General features: G+C 48.4%; 1 protein-coding gene across 4 annotated transcripts in view; it reads right to left on the bottom strand.

Annotated features, from left to right (window-relative positions):
• Nucleotides 1-139: 139 nt before the first annotated feature.
• usp54a (ubiquitin specific peptidase 54a) overlaps nucleotides 140-19,397 on the bottom strand; it is a 25,053-nt gene continuing 5,795 nt past the window's right edge. Inside the window, exons 2-22 of one of the 4 annotated variants that reach the window (XM_069538593.1) lie at nucleotides 18,559-19,381; nucleotides 13,981-14,073; nucleotides 13,754-13,888; nucleotides 13,553-13,666; nucleotides 13,321-13,403; nucleotides 12,834-12,936; nucleotides 12,578-12,724; nucleotides 12,342-12,491; nucleotides 10,117-10,285; nucleotides 9,628-9,819; nucleotides 9,203-9,337; nucleotides 7,834-8,509; nucleotides 6,869-6,993; nucleotides 6,300-6,464; nucleotides 5,566-5,685; nucleotides 4,397-4,583; nucleotides 2,743-3,650; nucleotides 2,490-2,587; nucleotides 2,243-2,359; nucleotides 1,223-1,472; nucleotides 140-843 (exon numbers count right to left, since the gene is read on the bottom strand). In XM_069538593.1, coding sequence (XP_069394694.1) covers nucleotides 206-843; nucleotides 1,223-1,472; nucleotides 2,243-2,359; nucleotides 2,490-2,587; nucleotides 2,743-3,650; nucleotides 4,397-4,583; nucleotides 5,566-5,685; nucleotides 6,300-6,464; nucleotides 6,869-6,993; nucleotides 7,834-8,509; nucleotides 9,203-9,337; nucleotides 9,628-9,819; nucleotides 10,117-10,285; nucleotides 12,342-12,491; nucleotides 12,578-12,724; nucleotides 12,834-12,936; nucleotides 13,321-13,403; nucleotides 13,553-13,666; nucleotides 13,754-13,888; nucleotides 13,981-14,073; nucleotides 18,559-18,744 — 4,791 coding nt within the window. In that variant the 5' untranslated portion in view covers nucleotides 18,745-19,381 and the 3' untranslated portion in view covers nucleotides 140-205. Of the gene's footprint in view, nucleotides 844-1,222; nucleotides 1,473-2,242; nucleotides 2,360-2,489; nucleotides 2,588-2,742; nucleotides 3,651-4,396; nucleotides 4,584-5,565; nucleotides 5,686-6,299; nucleotides 6,465-6,868; nucleotides 6,994-7,833; nucleotides 8,510-9,202; nucleotides 9,338-9,627; nucleotides 9,820-10,116; nucleotides 10,286-12,341; nucleotides 12,492-12,577; nucleotides 12,725-12,833; nucleotides 12,937-13,320; nucleotides 13,404-13,552; nucleotides 13,667-13,753; nucleotides 13,889-13,980; nucleotides 14,134-18,558; nucleotides 19,382-19,397 lie in introns of those variants that run through there. The other 3 variants (XM_069538595.1, XM_069538594.1, XM_069538596.1) reach the window with 3 other exon arrangements.

Raw genomic sequence — 19,397 nt, 5'->3', positions numbered from 1 at the left:
GGGACGACCAGGAGAGACGACCAGGAGAGACGACCAGGAGAGACGACCAGGAGGGACGACCAGGAGAGACGACCAGGAGAGACGACCAGGAGGGACGACCAGGAGGGTTTTCAAAATATGAAAAAAACTAAACTCAGGCTGAATCGTCGGCGTTAAGATTGAATTTCACTCGTGACGATGCGTGACCTTTGCCGTCAGCTTCTGATCAGCTGGCCGGGCGGAACCGAGCCACGTAAGCGCCGCAGGAGGCGCAGTAGGGGCGTGGCGGCTCAGCTGGAAGCTGCTGGCAGAGGGAGCAGAGCAGGGGGTCCCTGCGGGGCCGGTGAGGGGGGGCGTGGTGGGACTGTGTCCGCTGGATGGGCGGGTGGTGGTGGTGGTGGTGGTGGTGGCGAGCTGCGAGGAGATCCCAAGAGGAGCTGGGCTGGACAGTCCTGTAGTCTGCTTCACGGCGCCAGTCAGTCTCAGGGGGGACGTCCAGCCGCAGAGGCTGGGAGGGGGCTTCACCTGGCACCCTGAGGTGGTGTGGGGGGTTGTGGTGTGGGGGGTAGTGGGCGGACCCGTTGACTTTACTGGGCAGCGACGGTTGTCGGTAGTGACCGTTAGTCCCGGTGTTGGCGGAGCGGCGAGGGTGGGACAGGGTGGCGTAGAGACTCTGCTGAGCAGGCGGGGGGGCAGTGCTACAGTCTCCTGACCTGGGGAGGGAGGAGAAGGGAGGCGGGGCTCGGCGAGGAGCCCGGGGCAGAGTGCCGTAACTCATCGCGATGCTGTGGAGGCTTTGACCTGAGAGAGCTTGATGCCTGTCAGACACAACCAGAAACTGCTGCTGGACGCTCGGTGCAACTCCTGAGGAGGAGGAGGAGGAGGAGGAGGAGACAAAGGACAATGATTAGAACACAGGTCATCATGAGGCCTCACGGTTTACGAGGGAGCATCATAAACATTTTTATTTCCAATATTTAATAGTTATCATGTTTTATTATTTTGTTCTGTCTTGAGTCTCGTCCAGAAACTGAGATCAAACCTTCACATTATAATTCTCATGAGAACATTTAGAGGGAAACTAATGAAATCATTTAAAGACGGAGGCATTCAAACAGCCTGAAGGAGCGAAGGGTCGGTGGAGGAGCAGCTCTGCTCGTGTGATGCTTTGTGACGTTGGATTTGTTGATGCTGGTGAACAGCAGGTGGAGGTGAAGGTGGAGGTGAAGGGCCAGCGGGTTACCTGTGCGTCCCCGGGTGGAGGGGCCCGAGCTGTGGGGCCGTGATGTCTGCGAGGGGGGGTGCTGTGGAGGAGGTGCAGGAGCTGAGGGGCCGTGGTGTCGGGGTTGGAGGTGGTGGAAGGAGGGATCTGTGAAGGAGGAGGAGGGGAGGTGCAGGGAGGAGGTGCTGGGTCGACGGAGTAGGAAGGAGGAGGAGGAGGAGGAGGAGTGAAGGTCTGCGGGACTGGGGGGGGGTCTGGACACGGAGGGGTCCTTCAGGGAGAGGAAGTAAAACAAGATGACAACAGAAAGAAAAGAACAGGGAGGAGAAATGATGGAGACAGAAGATGGAGACAGGAAGTGAAGGAAAAGAAAAACAGAACAGACAAAAGAGGAAAAGAAACAGAAACAGAAAAGAGATAAAGAAAATAGAGGAGGGGTAAGAAATGAAAAACCAGTTAGAACGATGGAGGGAAAAACATGAAAACAAAAGTATGACACGGTAACAATCTTGTATCTCTGAGATACAAGACGTTCATTTCTATATAAATAAATTATATAGTTAGAGGATAAAGACGAATCTTTGATATATATCAGATAAATCTGTGATGATAATCCATAAAAATCTGGTTCTCGTGAGAAGAAGAAATCCTCTGACGCGTGTTGATATGCGGAATCAAACCTCAGCCGTCGCTTCAGATCAGGACGTCATCACCTCAGGCCGAGCGCTGCGGCTCAAAGCTTAATGGAAGAACTGAATCAGTGATGAATCTTTAATGTGCTGGCCTGAGGCTGACAGCCTGGGGGCTGGATACAGGACGGCTGAGCGCCAGCAGCGATCAACGACACAAGAGTGTTTAATGAGTCAGAGGTGAAGTGATGTCATGATTATTCTTTGAAGAGTCAGAGAAGAGTCTGAGAGCGGAACCTGAAGCATTCTGCAGTTACACTAAGTGAACACAGGGGGGCAGCAGACACACACACACACACACACACACACACACACACACACACACACAGTGTTTTTTTGTTGTGTCACTTACGCAGCTGCGAGAGGCACCGATGTTTTGGGGTCGTGACCCGATGACGGTTCCGCTCAGGCTGCGGGCGATGCGTCGCAGGTTGTCTGCGCTGTAGCTCTCGTCTTCACCCGACGCCGTCTGCACAGAGAAGAGACGTGAAGTAACGAACTGCTAATGAGGAAGTGATGAGGTTTAATGACACACACACACAGACACACACACACACACACACACACACACACACACACACACACACACACACTTGTACCTTATGCAGAGGTGTTACCGGTGTTCTGTAGGCGTATCTCTCTATCTCTGCTGTCGGTGTTTTGGATCGTCCAGATCCTGACACCATTCTTCTCACACCTGCAACACGAACATTACACCATGAATACAACCTGTGTGTGTGTGTGTGTGTGTGTGTGTGTGTGTGTGTGTGTGAAAGCTGACTGTGACTCTGGACGTGGTCACATGACGGTCAGAAGTGTCATGTGACAGAATCTCACATCTGCAGTTCGTACCTGGTTTGTTGCCAGTCGGTTGAGGACTGACACCACGGCTGCCCCGGTGCATGCTGGGAGCCAGCAGACTGGCCTGGTACAGTGAGTCCAGCTCTGACAGCTCCTCACAGGGCGACGCTGCTTCCTCTCCTCCTCCTCCTCCTTCTCCTCCTCCTCCTGCTGCGTTCTTGAAACTGAAGTATCTGTTGACGTTCTCCGCCCAGCGCTCCACAGGCAGGAGCGCTCTGTGGCTCTGGGCGGGGGGGGCGGAGGGGGTTTGATCAGGTTGGTTCACGGGGGGCGGGGGGGCACTAGAAGGTGAGTCTGCGGTCGCATAAGTTGGTGGATCAGAAGAATCGACGACATCATCAGGTGGGTCAAGGTGTAAGCAGGACCAGTTTCTGGTGGGAGGGGGCGGGGCTACTCTGGAAGTGGAGCTGGATAAAGGGGGTGTGGTCTGTCCCTGTCTGACGTAACATGGCTCCTTCTCCATGATCTGACGACAGCCGTCGTTGGTGCCGATGGGTGATGGAGTCCGGGAGTACGGCCTAAGCGGGGGGAGGGCCTGAGCTGGGATGGGGACGGGCGATGTTTTGGTCCACTGGGCGGAGAACTCCACCTCCTCAGGTGGAGGGGGTGGAGCCAAATCCTCCAGAGGACTCTGCTCCCAGGTGTCCACACACACAGCAGGGAGGGACCCAGCATCGGAGAGGGGTTTCCCAACACGAGTGCAGGGGCCCTCGGTCCTGCTGTCCTCGCTGGGAGAACCTGACGGAGCCCCTGTGCTGGAGGCGGGGTCAGAGATTGTTTTGGGAGGGAGGGGCTTAACAAAGCATGGAGAGAGAGGCAGGGCCTGCTGGTCCTGACTGGCGGCTGATTGGTCGCCCTGTCTGTTCGTCAGAAGTATTTGGAGCGTGAGAGCCTTTTCACTGCAGAGAGAGAGAGAGAGAGAGAGTGAGAGAGGCGTGTTAGGAAGGAAGTGAGTGTGTGTGTGTGTGTGTTGGCGTGCACTATGTCTGGAACAGATGGTGTCATTCGAGAGCTCCTGCTAAACACACGGCTGGTTTTGTGTGTGTGTGTGTGTGTGTGTGTGTGTGTGTGTGTGTGTGTGTGTGAGAGGTTGTTTCCCTCGGTGTTGACAATCTGTCACCATGGTTCTCACTTAGCCAGTCATCATGAAAACACCTCACAGAAGTCGTGATTGTCGAGTCAATCCGTGCGGTTGAAGTCTCGAACAAACACACGCTCGTCCAATCATGAGTCAGTGTCAGCTGTCAATCATGACGTCTCCGCCTCTTTAATCATCAAATAACTAATTAAAACCAAACCGATGAGAAACACTTGAACATCAGTGAGATAAGAACGAGCTGAAATGACAGAGACATCTTTGAGTTTTTAGTTTGGTTCATGTCCCGTCTGCTAACATGGAGGAGGAGGGTTTACAAACGATGGTGCAGCCAGACACCAGGGGGCGACCCAGATACTTTGGCTTTTCTTCTGGAGCCATCAAGGCTAAAACAAGATATTTAAAGACGATCAGGTGGAAACTGAAGTAACAAACTTTTTTTTTTTAACCACATTGAAGTTTTTCATTTGGTTGTAATTTCATGAAAAAGACTAAATATTCTCCGATGCTATGTGACGTCTGATTGGCTGAGCAGACTACAGGCGGTACCTGGGCTGTTCCTGGAGCTGCTGCTCTTCCTCCTGCTGTTGCTCTGGATGCTGTCTGACTGCCTCTGAGTCCTGCGGCCGCTGCTGCAGTTGCATGCGTTGCTGCAAGCTGCGGGCTCTCCTCATGCAGCGCTGCAGCCGGCTGTTACTACTAGCTCCGCCCTCAGCCGCCACTGGCCGCAGTTTGGCTGCAGCGAGGCCACGTGTCAACCAGAAAATGCAAGACAGATAAAAAAACCAAAAAAAGAACAAAAGAGAGGAAAGAATGAATAAGGACAAAGGAAAAGAAAGATGCATAAAATAACTTGAGATGATTTCATGCGAAAATCTTAAAATAAATCAAATATCAGACAACTGACATGGTGGAGGGGTGTGTGTGTGTGTGTGTGTGTGTGTGTGTGTGTGTGTGTGTGATGGAAATGACATGAGAGGTTTGGTCCTCGATGAAATGGTTGAAATTATATTCAGACAGAACATTAAATTAACTAAATTATAACCCGTTCAATAGTTATTTATTTATTTATTAGTATATATATATATTATTAACACAGAACACGGTGATGTGACTGAAAACCTGGGTCAGAATTATGTGAAGTGATCGATTTGACCTCATTTAAAGACATTAAAGTTCAGATATTGTCTCTGATGCCTCCAGAGAAACTCATGAACAGGAGGAAGCTCATGAACGTCTTAGTGTTTTATTCTCATGTCCGCTGACAGACCCCCCCCCCCCCCCCCCCCCCCAGCTCTGAGTGCCACTAATTAAAACCTGAACTCAAACAAACTGGAACTAAACTTTACAGACGAGGTTTTAGGATCTGAAGCTCGACGCACTGATTCTCATCCTGATGGTTTATTCACTTTCTTTAATCCGTCTTTTATTGTCTCGACACAGTGATGACAAACTGATGTGTGTGTGTGTGTGTGTGGTCATTCCTCAGTAACACACAAACATGTTGAGATCTCAGTGGTTGATGTCGTTAACAGCAGGCCACTGTGTTGTCTCCGGTTTCCATTAGCAACCAAGCAGAGGGTTTGTGGGCGGGGGTGTGCTGACCTCACTCACAGAGTGTTTATTTGGTAGGTGTGAGTTATTTAGTGTGTGTGAGGTGTGTGTGTGTGTGTGTTAGTGTGTAGGAGTGAAGTCGGGGTAAGTGGGGGGGAGCTTACAGACGGCTTCGTTGACGGCCGACAGCGCTGCGGCGACCTCTCCCGCCTGCTCCAGACGCACGGACTGGTCCAGCAGGAGCTCTGCCTCCGACACACACCGCTCAAAGCTGTCGCCTTTTCCTGAACATGCATATAAACAGATAATTATCCAGATCCGACAGCAACAGAACAAACCTGCAGCATTCAACTGGTTTATGGCTGAAAACGATGGGAGCCCCCGGCTGTGTGCAACACCTGCAATCCTGTTACTGTGGAGAGCCACTTTTAATGCGACAAAATCCAGGCAGTGGAGATTCAGACACTGCTGCACCGAACACTCTGAGCAAACGTTTCACTTCAGAAGTAAAAATCTGTTGGTGATCACAGTTTAATGGAGTATTTGGAAAGAAGGAATGATTTGGTGAGGACCAAAATGTCCCCGCCACCATAGAGACACACAAACACAGAGACACACACACACAGGCTTTAGTTTGAAATACTGTCGGCTGAGTCAGACGCTTTCAGCTCAATGAAGAACATTCCTATTGTCCAACACAAACACAAACACAATTCAAACACACACAGTCCGAGCCGAACCTCCAACAGCAGTTGAGTGACTGTTTTCATCTCTGGTACAGATTATTCTATTTAGCATTCCTCAGGCAGGTGTGTGCGTGTGTGTGTGTGCGTGTGTGCGTGTGTGCGTGTGTGTGTGTGTGTGTGTGTGTGTGTGTGTGTGTGTGTGTGTGTCGTACCCTGGATTTGCAGCTGGTCCAGGTCCAGGTACTTGCTGGGTCGTGGGTTGAAGCCGAGCGCCGCCTCCCTCTCCTTCTCCTGGCGTCGCTGCTGCTCTTCTTCCCTCGCTCTCCTCAGCACCTCCTCCTGCAGCTCGTCCAGCTCGCTGCGGCCTACAGGGGGCGCTGGTCCAACAGACGTAAACCAAATCACCAACAAAGAAAAGACATTTGCTCACAAAACAGAAATCAGTTTCCAATGCCCATAGCACCGTGGAGCCAGTTGCTATGCCAACCAGGGACACAGACCTCATCCGAGACATGAACATAAAACACGTCGGATATTTTTATCTTTTTGTCCGAACAGATGAGAAAGATGATTTGTTCCTCAGGACAATGTTAACGTGCACACACCGAGATGAAACACAAGCTGCGACACATCACGCTAACATGGAGGAGGGGAGTGTATGACCTAGACTGTAGCCAGCCACCAGGGGGCGATCAAAACGCTTTGGCTTCACCTTTGGTAGCCGACATGTCGTCCATCTTTATCTACAGTAATGTTCATGACACACAAACTAACGTCATACCAAGGCTCCCTCTGCTGGAAGAGCTGACGTCCTGCAGCAGAGCGCCGCTGCTCTTTGATCTGATGTTCCTCCATGACGGCCCCGAGGAAGAGGAGGAGACCGAAGGCTTCTTCACGGCACACTCCCTGAAGGAAGACGGAAGGATCACTGTCATTCTGTAGTATTTGTCTTGTGTACTTTGGACTTGGGCTGCAGTCGTAATTCACCTTTAACACGATGACATGTGTCAGTCATGTAAAAAACAAATCCATTTCCAGTTGTTTCTTCGTTTAACTGGAAATACTTTTTAGTTTTGTCTCTGTGACTCTTGCGTGACAGATTTGAATCGTACCCTAGTTCCAGACCTCTTCCCCGCGTTTGGAAAAAACAACAACTGAGCCAGTCACACCTTCGTAGGCGGCATTAGTAATGGAACATCACAGTTTAGTTCCCGAGCTGGAAAACGATGATAAATTGAAAAGTGAGTAGGAGGCGGACTTAGCTGCACAGCTGTGTAAATAAACTAAACTCATATCAACTGATCATATCAGCAACGACTTTTAAATATTTCTTCCCCTGAGACGGTTACGTTATGATTTCTGTTTTTACAAGTGTGAGATAAATAAAGTTTGCTTGCGTTGTAAATACTGGTTAGATAGGAATCAGAAACAGCTTCTACCAGCATGTAAACATGAAAATAAAAGTTACATCTAATTATCAAGATAGTTTCTGTATTTACCAGAAGAACATGTGTTGAATCTGATTTAAGATGAAACAACGAGTCCATTTTTTGTGCAAAGATTTGCTGCTTTTCTTTGTTTAATGTGTTTGTTTAATTACTCTCTGGTTTTATTCTGTGATTTGAACAAACACTTTTGTTACTGGGACATTTTGCCACTTAACTGATGATGAAACTTTCAGTTGAATGAAATGAATCTGAATAATTAACACTGAAGGTCTAAATCAGGGGGAGAGTGAAAGCTCACCTGTCTCCCAGGTTCAGGTCCAGGCTGACCGGGCTGCTGCTGTTCCTCTCGCTGCTTTCATATCCGCTCTCCATCCTCTGGATCAGCCTGGGAGGGGGAGGGGGAGGAGGAGGCAGCTCTGTGACTCCTCCACCTCCTCTGTGGCTGCTGCCGGCGGTGGGGAGAGTCCAGGAGGTGCCGGGCCTGACAGACATCACCTCCTGCGGGGCTGGGAAGGAAGCGTCCGCTCCCTCTGAGGCTGGAGCTGCACAGTCGTCGGGCTGGGAGGCTCCGAGCGGGCTGTACCCCACCTGCCTTCTCCGAGTGAAGATGCTGTCGATGTTGAGCACCTCCCTCCGGGGCTTCCATGCTGGCCGGTATCTCCCCGACCCCGTTCCTCCAGAGGAGCTGGACTTGGACTCGCTGCTGGTGCTGTCGGCCTCCCAGTCGAGGGGTATGTTGGAGGAGGAGGGTGCGGTGTTGGCGGCAGGTTGGTGGCGGCCGTTGGCAGAGGAGGGGATTTCAGACGAAAGGACGGCGGCAGGTAAAGAGGTGGATGATGAGGAGGAGAGGGGTCGGCTGTGCAGGATGTTGCTCATGGTCTCCTTGAAGTCTCGCAGGCGATTGGTTGAAGATGAGAAGGAGGATGAAGGTTTGGGGAGTGGACGAGGAACCTGCTGCTCTTTCAACGTCTCTCCTGTGGGGGGGGAGGAGAGAGAGGAAGAGGAAAAGATTTACACAGAGGCAAGGAATGAAATGAAGAAGAGAGAGAAGGTAAAGAGGAGGAGAAAAGAAGGGAGTAAGAAAGAAACAGGAACAAGTGAGAAAAATTAAATGAAAAACAAATCAAGTGAAAATGAATGAACAATGTTAATGACACTAAAATAACATGAAACTAAAAACAAAGCAGAATTTTTCCGCCTTTACCCAGACTCCCCTGTTTTCACTACGTCTGCTCTGCTTTTTATTTCCTACGTCTTAAACGTTTCTACATTTCCTGTGACTTTTCATTTCAAATCTTTAGACTGATTCAGATCTTTTTTTTTGTCCGACAGAAAAACAAGATTACTGCACAAATTGTATAACGAAAACGATTTTGCTTCTTGTCTTAAAATATCAGTTAAATTATAATAAAAAACCTCATGAATAATGTACACTGAGTATTTAGAGGGGGCTGTAATAAATTGACAATTTGATTTTTATACTATTTCATATACTTTAATAAAAGTCAACATTTTTTGTTTTTTTTATTGTGAAATGTGCAATAAAAAATGTTTTCAGAACTTTAGCATTAAAAAACTCCAGGATCAGTTTTATTCCAAGTCACATTTTTAATAGTTCCGCCCAGCAGTTGGCCTTCTGCCCTGTGATTGGCCCCCGGCCCGCCTACCCTCGCTGTGGTACCCGGCTGACGAAGCTTCGTTGTCGGGTTTAGATCGCCGGGTGCGGCTAGAGCTCCGCCTCCTATCCCCGGCCCCGCCTCCCTTCCTCAGAGACTGGCGCTGCTCACTGTCCGTCACGTGGCCTTAGCAACGAGAAGCATGGCAACGGATGTTCAAAGCACGATCACCACGACAGGCAGCACAGACATGACAGACGTAAAAGAAGCGGCGTGGCCGAGCGTGATCGGGTCAAATCTCATAAGAGTTCTTCTTCAGCACGAAACACGTGTTTGAACAGAATGAATGGTGTGTTATCAGAGAGATGACGGAGCTGAGCCCTGCTGTGATTGGATAACAACATGCAGGACAACAGCTGATGGTCAAACACAAACATTGTGACTCGCTGTGTGACAACAGCTGTATTTGTATTCACCTATGGTATCCAGGCTGCAGAGCGAGGCGTGCAGGGCTCCTTCTGGGCGTTCGATGCAGATGACGGTTCCCTGGGAGTCAGATGAGTAGTGACTGGCCAGGGACTCATGGTGAGAGTGGGAGGGCTGTCGGCACGAGTAGCTCTCCGTCGACGAATCGGTGCGAGTGTCGCTGGAGATTGACGGCTCCCGGCCTGTCCGTGTGGGTAGGAGGGAGGTCGCCGTGTCAGACGTGACGTGAAGTAAATTCACGCAGACACAAGTATACAGCATCCTATCAGATACTCCTAACCTCACTGCTGCTACAAGTACTACGATGACAAGTACGACAGCCACAGCAACGACTATTTCTACTAGTTCTTCTAGTTACCCCAGTCTGGTCTGTCATAGTACTACTACTACGACTAGTACAAGTACTATTGATTCTGGTTTAGTTACCTGAACGTTTGCTGTCGTGCTACTACTACGACTCCTAGCTGTGTTGTAGTTACCCGAGTCTTCGCTGTCGTAACAGGCCTTGTTGAGGTGGTGGAGGTCGAGACGTGAGGGCAGGTCCTGCACCGACACCGGTGTCCCCCGGGGGTCAGCGTACAGCAGCAGCAGGGGCTGGTAGTGTCCCTTGATGCAGCGAGAGACCACGTCCTTCCACTTGGGACCAATCTGAGTAAGTGGAGGAGACAATGACTCACAAAACTGAAGGACGTTAACTTTGTACAAAACAACTTTGCCTAAAATTCAACGTATGCGTTTTGCCATGTCAATAAGAGATACCGCTCTGTCTCACCACTCAGTGGCGCCGAATGGAGGCCGTGTTTTTGTCAAACAGTCGTTTGTCGCTTCCAACTAACTTTGCTCCCGACAGGCTCAGCGAGAAGTGCTCGTCAACTTAAAGCCACTTGTTAAACTTCCATAGAAAACGTAAACTTAACCAGAGACAGACCAAAAACCCTCAGTACAGAACTAATACTCTCGTTCTTGGCGAAGTTGAGAATTTTTCAAACTCTGGTGATAAAAAAAGAATTTCAGATGTTTTCAGACACCCTGGTACAGTAAAGACAAAAAAATCAAATCAAATTCAAAATCACATGTTTTCAAACAGCAGATGTTGTAATTTAAAAAAACGTCCTGCATCAAACTAGCCACTGAAACTGGAAAGTAGCTGGTGGAGTTTACCAGCTGCTGTCAGGACGTCCCCGTCGACTCGGAAACACGACTCAGTCGGAAATCGAAACGTTGGAGCGTGAACCGTCCGAGGCCTTCAGTCTGTTTCTCTTATCGTGCGTCAGAAAATCCTCCCATTTGCTATTTCAACCCTTCCTCCATTTTCCAAAAGTCCATGTACACCCACAGCTCTGCCCGGATCTAACAGGACGTCCCGAATCTCAAAATACTGACACGACCGTCAGCCATGTGTGGTTACGAGTGTGTGTGTGTGAAAAAATGTGTGTTTGTGCAAGAGAAAGAGATAGAATGAAAGTCTGCAGTGTGAGCAAAAGTGTCGGCTGTGGTGGGATGTGTGTGTGTGTGTGTGTGTGCTCTGACCACACCCTCAGTTCTATCCAGCTGGACTGATCAACAATAGAGGGATATCCTTGTTTTCACAACCAGCAGAGAGGCGAGCGACAGAGAGGGAGAGCGAGGGAAAGAGATCTCTCACTCCACCCGTGTTATTATCACACAGCAATGATAGAAAAGAAAGCAAAAAGAGAGGAGGAATGAAATCAAGCAAAGGAGGAGAAAGAGGAGGAGGAGGAGGAAGAGGAGGCAGAGCAATGAGAGAAGTGCAAGGATGGACAGGAAGAGAAAGAGGTCACTTACTACAACATGAGGTCATTTCCTTAAACTGCCTTTTTCTTTCATTTTCACAACACACACACACACACACACACACACACACACACACACACACACACACACACACACCAGATATGTCTCCTGGAGACGCTTTGACACCTGCACCGAACCCTACATCATCTCCTGACATGTTCTGGAGGTTCTGTGTGTGAGAACATCAACGTTCCAGTCACTTGCTTATTTTTTATTTTTTTTACTTTTATTTTTTGGATCTTCTCCTGCAGCCTCCGCGGTGATGAGGTTTCTAACACGTATAACTGGGAGAACACAAATCTCCCAGGATGAAGAAAAGAAGAAGAGGAGCCGTACACGTAGAAGACGAAGACGTCAACTTGGAAAGACGAGGACATTCCAGAGCCGACCTCGTTGTGGACGAGCTGTAAACAACAACACTGATCTTTCCACAGGAGAATGTATGCGTCATGTCCCGCCTCCTGCTGCTCTACAGGCTCCGCCCCTCGCCTGAACGTTCCCCACGTTTACAATCTCACTGACATTTTATTTCAGGAAAAATGTCCAGACTTCAGTTCATGTCTGAAAGCAGCTGAAGTTTCCTCTGACAAATTGTTCCTCTCACTTTTGACACAAAGGATAAATAATCTTCTCTTCCTAAAATCTGAAATCCCTTTTACGTTATTCTACGTTATTAGTCGGTGATAAACTGTCAAACTACGTAACGAGAAGCTTTCTCGCTGCATTTTATGTCACGTTGATGTGCAGCCATCGTCCCTGGTCGGGGAGTTGAACAGGGGACGTTGCAGATCAGTGATGCCTTCAAATCCCCAGAGACAACTGGAGGTTTCTGGTTTCTTATCAAATATTATCAACTTGTCACGCGGACATGGTGCGCTGCTGAATGTACCTCTTTGACGTGTGCGTCATCAAAGTACATCCATCGCCGGATCTTTGTCTGGAAGAAGAAGGTGGAGTAATGTTTCCCGTAGTAACACACCATACCGACCAGGTAGAGCTCCGACTGACGGGCCTTCTCCTCCGTCACTCTGTAAAACAACTGCACAGAGCAAAACGAGAGAAGACGATCAGGTCCACATCTACTTCTTCTTCTTCTTCTTCTACAACTATCCTTCATCTTCTTACATCACCCAGACGCAGGCAGGTCCCCAGGGTGTGAATGACGTCCTCAGCCAGGTCTGAGTGATCCGAGTCCCAAACCAGACCGATGGTGATGATCTCCGGACTGTTGAGGAGGACACGAGCAATCCTGAGCTGCTGCCCGCACTGACTCTGAGGAGCAAGGACCGAGCACTCGATTACACTGACATGAAACTAATCCTATTTGAACGAGGAAAGATTTAGCTTTAATACATGACAATGAGTTATCGTTGAGTCTTACAGGACAGCTGCGGAGGTCTCCCATGCTGGCGTTACGCAGCAGCTCGCCGAACATGCCGGGAGTCGCCCTCTCCCTCGACTCCAACATCTTCACCGCCTGGTTACTGAGGATGAGGAGATGAAATTCTTTTAACACATTTTTTATATCATCAAACTAATAAAACACACAGGTAAGCATTGACCTGTGTGTGTGTGTGTGTGTGTGTATGTGTATGTGTATGTGTGTGTGTGTGTGTGTGTGTGTGTGTGTGTGTGTGTGTATGAGAAAGACCTCAGGAGCCTTGATGAAGGTAGTGATTAGTCTGTTGCCTTGGTGACCCCCCCCAGTGTAACCAAGCATCAGAAGTGTGTGGCCTTAACTCACCTCGTCTGAGATGAGAGCTGTTACACACACACACACACACACACACACACACACACACACACACACACACACACACACACACACACACACACACACACACACACACACACACACACACACTTACCACAGAGAGGTGGTGGAGATGTAGTGCACCATCTGAATAAAGGGTAGAGGGTCTGACGATGCTCCACAGTTGCTGCAAACACACTGACACACAAACACAAATAAAACTTGGCATCCGACGCCGTTTACTTTAATCTGCACTTTTTCTGACGTCACAACAGTGTGAAATGTTCCTTTAATCTAAATGACCCATCGTCAAGGCGACAGATGAGACGGCAGCGTCCTGCTCTCACCTGCTCGAAGAGCGTCATAGCAAACTTCTGGTGGGGGATGCAGTGTCGGGCTGTGCAGATGTCCTCTTTGGTCTCATCTGCGATGTGGAAGTGAATCCTCATTAGAATGTTTTCCTGCAGGGAGCAGAGAGGAAGAGACGTGTGTTCAGTTAACACATGAAAAACAACAACAGATGATTGTGTGTGTGTGTGTTGTCTTACGAAGCACTCTGCAGCGTCGTCCATGATGCCGAGCTGAAACCTCTGCTCGTCCTGGAAGGTTTTGGCAAGTGCGCTACGAAGAGCGTCCGACGGTAAAACCTTCTCGCTGCTGTACTGAAACTGAGCGAAGATACTCTGGACACAAAGAAAACACAGACACACAGTGAGGTCACAAACATGAAGCTGGTCAAGGATCAGCTCCGAGTGTCGGCCGGTGTGATTCTCACCTTTAGAGCGCAGAAAATGCACGAGTCCTCCATACACTTATGAGTCGTCAGCTGACGGAAACTACGACGGAAGATATCGAGGTGCCACAGAACCTGAGAGGGACACAGGGAGGAGAAAATAACACAAAGGCCTGGGTCAGGTCTTCATTCAAGCTGCAGAAGACGAAAGAAAAAAGTGGGAGGAAGGAATAGAAAAGACAAATAATGGAAATAAATCAAAAAATACAAAGAAGCTCCTGCTCAGGAAATGAAGAAATCCTTCTTTTAACAAAGCAGCAGGGAATTCTTTGAGAACATACCTGCTGCTTACAATTTCACCTCTCTATAGATATCGATTTCAAAAAATCTGCTACCTTGCAAAGTTAAAGGAAGAAAAATAATTCCTGTATCCTGCAGTTCTGTCTTGGACTGCACCCAATTCTTTCAAGAAGATCGCTGCAGCAGTCAAACAAACTGCATGAACACAGAACCTGAGGGTGAAGGAAATACTGATTCCATGAAACCCCTCAAACCAAAACCACGTTTACCTGCTACGACCTGATCCCAAAATCTTAAGAGCAGGAAACAAGTTGAACGTGATTTAACATCAGAGGAATTTTCAAAATGAAAATAAAAAGTTAAAAATCTGTGCAGCCTTTCTATCCACAGCTCTTTGATAATAATTTAAGACAGCAAAGCTGCCGGCCAATCACCGGTCAACACGGACGCACGGTGGCCGCAAACCTGAGACTACAGCCGGCCAATCAGAGAGCCAGTTCAGAGACCCGGAGCATGTTTAAGAGAGCAAGAGCGACCATGTCAAACACATATGTGGAGCCGTGTGTGTGTGTGTGTTAGCATGTCAGAGTGTGCTCGTCACTCTCTCCATCTGCTCCAGGAGAAAAAACCATCTGGACGCCTGCGTGACGACAAGTTCTCCGGAAGACGAGTGTGTGTGAGACCAAGTGAGAGAGATGGAGTGTGTCAAAGTCAGAGTGATGATAGAAGATAAGAGTGTGTGTATGTGTGTGTGTGTCTGTGTGTGTGTGTGTGTGTGCGCCAGAAGGAAAAAGAGAGAGAGAGAGAGAGTGTGACAAACAAAGAGGGGGAACAAACAGAGTGAGTTTGTGTTAAATTAAATTATTGTGTTGAAATGAGGAGTAGAATCATTTTCTCACAAAACCAGTGGAGTCGCCCCCTGCTGGTCATTAGAGAGCATCATAAAAAAAACGGTTAAACTCAAGCTACGTGCACGTTGTTGAAACACAAAACACAAATTCATTTTATCTGCAGCTTCTAATCAGCGATAGTTTGAACTGTTGTTCCTCAGTTTGTGTGAGAGCTGATGGTTTCTGATCCTGTTATGAAACCTCTGGCTGCCTTCACCACCCGCCGTCACAGCTGCTTAAAATCCTGTGTGCGTGTGTGTGCATGTGTCTGTGTGTGTGTGTGTGTGTGTGTGTGTGTGTGTGTGTGTGTGTGTGTGTGTGTACGTGTGTGTGTACGTGTGTGAGTGTGTCTGTACGTGTGTGTACGTGCGTGTGTGTGTGTGCCTGTGTGCCTGTGTGGAATCTAAGTCATGGCTTAGTCCGATACTTCCTGCAGACTAAACTGCAGTTTTGATCCACAGAGTTCAGAAAAATCCAGACTGAAACTGATCCAGGACCAGTTTGAGCCAAAACATTTTTAGGCTTTCAGATGTGAACGGCTCCTCGGACCACCGTCCGGACCGACTGACCACAAGAGAGGGTCGGGGTCCGGATCAAAGCGACCCGTGGTTCGGTTCCTCTGCAGGACAGGAACGTAACAACACTTCAGATCAATCCTCGGGTTCTCCGTCCGGAGGCTTCAGGCATCTCGTCTCCTGCTGAGTGACAGGAATGCAGACATGCAGGAATTTTTTTTCATCACTTCCCTTATTAGAAAAGGTTTTTGAAGGATGACGGTCACAGACGCTGCTCTGTTACTGGACAGTTGGAGGAGAGATGTGTGGTTTTCTATGGAACTGAAATGTGAGGGAGGCGAAGGTAAAGGAAGGATAAAGGATTGAATCACTCATGAGTAAAGGTTCCCTTTGAAAACGAGATGATTCATCTGAGTCTGAAGATCATTTTAAATTAAACCTAGTTTAGTTACAGCTCTTTTCTTACAGACGTCAAATACACAGAGAGAAAACTAAGATAATGAATAAACATTTTCCTTGAGACTGGACAGAAGGTTGTTGGAGTGAGAGCTCTGAGTCGACGGTGACTCATAACTGTGGAGTCAGCACTTGTTGGTTTCTCCTTCCTGCCCCCCCGCCCCTCCATCACCACCTCCCCCCTACCAGGTCCAATATGTTGCTTTGTTTTCCTGCAGGATGGAGCAGCAGCGTCCGACAGGTAGCGAACCCTGAGTACAGACCTGTGAAAGACTGCTGGCTTTAAATCAAGTTTCATTTTCTAAATCATCGGTTTTCATTATTTTCAATGAACGGATTATTTATAAGATGTTGGAAAACTTCAACTAGAAGCTTCTTCAGATGTGTGTCAAGCTTGAGATGTAAATATGGAGTGACTTTGATTTTCAGTGTTTGACCTGTGTGATGAAAATAAAACAGTATTTTTTACTGACTAAAGTTTGTGATGAAATAAATGAGTCTGAGTCTTTGCGAAGGACGTTTCCTTTTGACGGTGGATATCCTGGCCAGCAGGGAGGAAGAGGAGGAGGAAGAGGAGGATGAAGGTGTGTGGTCAGCTGAAGTCAGGGCATCAGCTGCAGCTTGTTACTGCAATGTTCTTCCTCTTCGCTTTGTCTTCGTCACACGTCGGAGCCGCTGAGCCTCCCGACGGCCTGAAGACTCCTCCGGTCCTCTGGCACGCCACGCCACGCCGCCTTCGTTTCACTCAGCTCAGCCGCCTGCAGTCTCACGACCCTTTTGATCACTTTGGTTTAACGTGAGGCGGCGATGACAAGTCGGGACAAACAGACAGGGAGCTAAAAGGCTGATGAAAAGGCTGCAGGGGTCGGGTGGTGAAGGTTGTCAGTTGGCACGGTGCAGAGGAGTCATGAGGACGACATGTGTTCACAGAACACTGGACTCGGAGAACAGGACTGAGGGGCACACAGCCACTGAAGCACTGTTTCCACAGACTTCACTCTCCTTTGTGTCTCCTGGTAGATTAACAACTGGAAAACTATATTGTCTGTCCCAGGGGACATGACGTATAAGCTCTGTGTTTGTGTTTACAGCTCGTCCACACCAGCATCTCATGTCCATATCGTTTCCTTTCTACAGTTGAACTGTCCCACAGCACTGAGGAGGAGAATCTGCTGAGTTCTGACTTTAACGATTACACCTTGAAACAGGTTCTGTGTTTTTCTGCTGACAGAAGAGACAGATTGTAATCATCACACGTCTGTCTGTCTGTGGGCTGTGACCTCTGAACTTCCACGGAGTGTAATGATGCTGATCCAGGAGCAGCTGAGCTGTAGTTAAACGATGTAATGAGTGTTTCCTCTTTAGGTCGGTCTGTCATTTCAGCAGCCTGATCCGTCGGCCCCGCCCACCAGGGTTAATGAGCCAGCCTTTAAACGAACCAACGACTCCGATAATTACTGTCCTCGCGGTCCGTCCCTCACACTGTCTCAGCTCTTATTGTTGAGGCGGATAAAACACACTCCTCACCTCCGCTTTAGAAGCTGATGAGTCATAAATGTGTGTGATGTGCAGTCTGGGAGACGTCGCAGGTGGAGGCTCATTACAGGCTCAACAAACAGAGCAGGTTATCAGACTGGTTGTTATATGCCAGTCATATGACTTGTGTTTACCAGCCACTGTATGACTGGCTCAAAGGCACTGTGGTGGGAGTGTCGGTTGCTTTACGAGGCTCCAGACTGCAGACTGTGCAGACTGAAGCGTTCAGACAGAGGACACCGCTTTGAGCTAAATGCCAACATCCGCCCGCTGACATTCTCCCAATCTTTACCCTGTAAATAAAGATGGAAGACACATCTCCACTTCCTCCAACTGTCCAGAGATGAAGTCGGAATGTCTCGGATACAAAGCCGAAGCTAACATGTTGTTCAGCTCATGTGAAGTTTACTGTAGGTTTCCATCTTATCTCAGCGTATTAGTAAAATAATACTGGCATCAGTACCAGTAGAGACGAGGCTGAAGACAGTGTCGTTCATTGGACATATTGAAATGTTGACTTACTGAAGGACACACCGGCAAGATTTATTATTCATCTGTGACCATCAGTCGTTTAATCTTGGAAACACGAGCAGATTAATAAAAAGTCATCTTTCTCGTGTTCCGTGATGTTTTCAACATACATGTTATGTCTCTAAATAACGTGTTTTTCCTTTCTCCTGTTTTTCCTGTGGAAGTGAGTCAACAAGTTTGCACTGCGGCAGGTTCAACAACTGAACTTCCTGTCAGGTCAGTGTATGAACACAGCTCGACGTCAACACAGGCGTCAGAGATCAGAGAGAGAGAGAGTGAGAGTGAGAGAGGTGGTTTAAGTTCAAGAGAGGGGAGTGGGAGTGTGTGTGTGTGTGTGTGTGTGTGTGTGTGTGTGTGTGTGTGTGTGTGTGTGTGTGTGTGTGTGTGTGTACCTGCAGGGCGCTGTTCAGGAAGCAGCTGTTCTGTCCCGGCTCGTTGCTCAGCCCTTTACTCGGAGCGATGGACGTCATGGTGCGAGGCGTCAAGATTCCCTGCAACCCACCATCCATTGTGCCGCCAACTGCGCTCCCACCAACGCCACTTCCGCCTGATGCAAAGTAGTTCCTCTTCCACGACATGTTTTTCTGTTTGTCTACGTCTTCTTGTTTGTGTCTCTGCCTCGCTCCCTGCAGGGATCAACTTCCTGCCGTCAGTTCTCGTATCGAAGCACTCGGAGCCATTTCTCCAGCAGAGAGCAAAATTTTAATATGATAAAAACTGCAAAAAATCTAAAATGAACTCAAAGAATATAAATGAATTTGTAGATTAAAAAAGTGAATTGAAACTTTCTTGACGTGAACTAACTTCTAGATTCTGTATTTTAAAATCAAAGGAATTCTGTATTCCAGGTTGTAGCTGCAGCAGCTCAAGATTAGAAGTGTGAGATGAACACGTCTAATTTTACTTCCCACAGGTTCTGTATTTAAGGATCCATGTAATTTTATGTTCCAGAAAAAAAAGGCTTCTTAGGTTTTTACTTTTTTAGTCTGTATTTCTAAGAATTCCACATAATCCAGGACTTTCAGGGACTCATCCCGCTCCGTCTGCAGGTGAGACGACCTTTGCCCTCCTTTCACAAAGCGGCACGTGCAGCTGAGCCGTGAGGACGCCTCATCCTCCTCTTCATCACCTCCTCGCTGCAGCCAGAGACCCACGGCTCAGGTCCCAACACAGGCAGAGGGGGTCAGAGGTCAGAGACAGATTTGCTCAGAAGATCTGCAGAAGAAAGACA

The sequence above is a fragment of the Paralichthys olivaceus genome, chromosome 14, assembly GCF_024713975.1.
Source record: "Paralichthys olivaceus isolate ysfri-2021 chromosome 14, ASM2471397v2, whole genome shotgun sequence".
Lineage (NCBI taxonomy): Eukaryota > Metazoa > Chordata > Actinopteri > Pleuronectiformes > Paralichthyidae > Paralichthys > Paralichthys olivaceus.
Note: the sequence above shows the minus strand (reverse complement) of the source record. Positions and strands in the feature narration are given on the sequence as shown.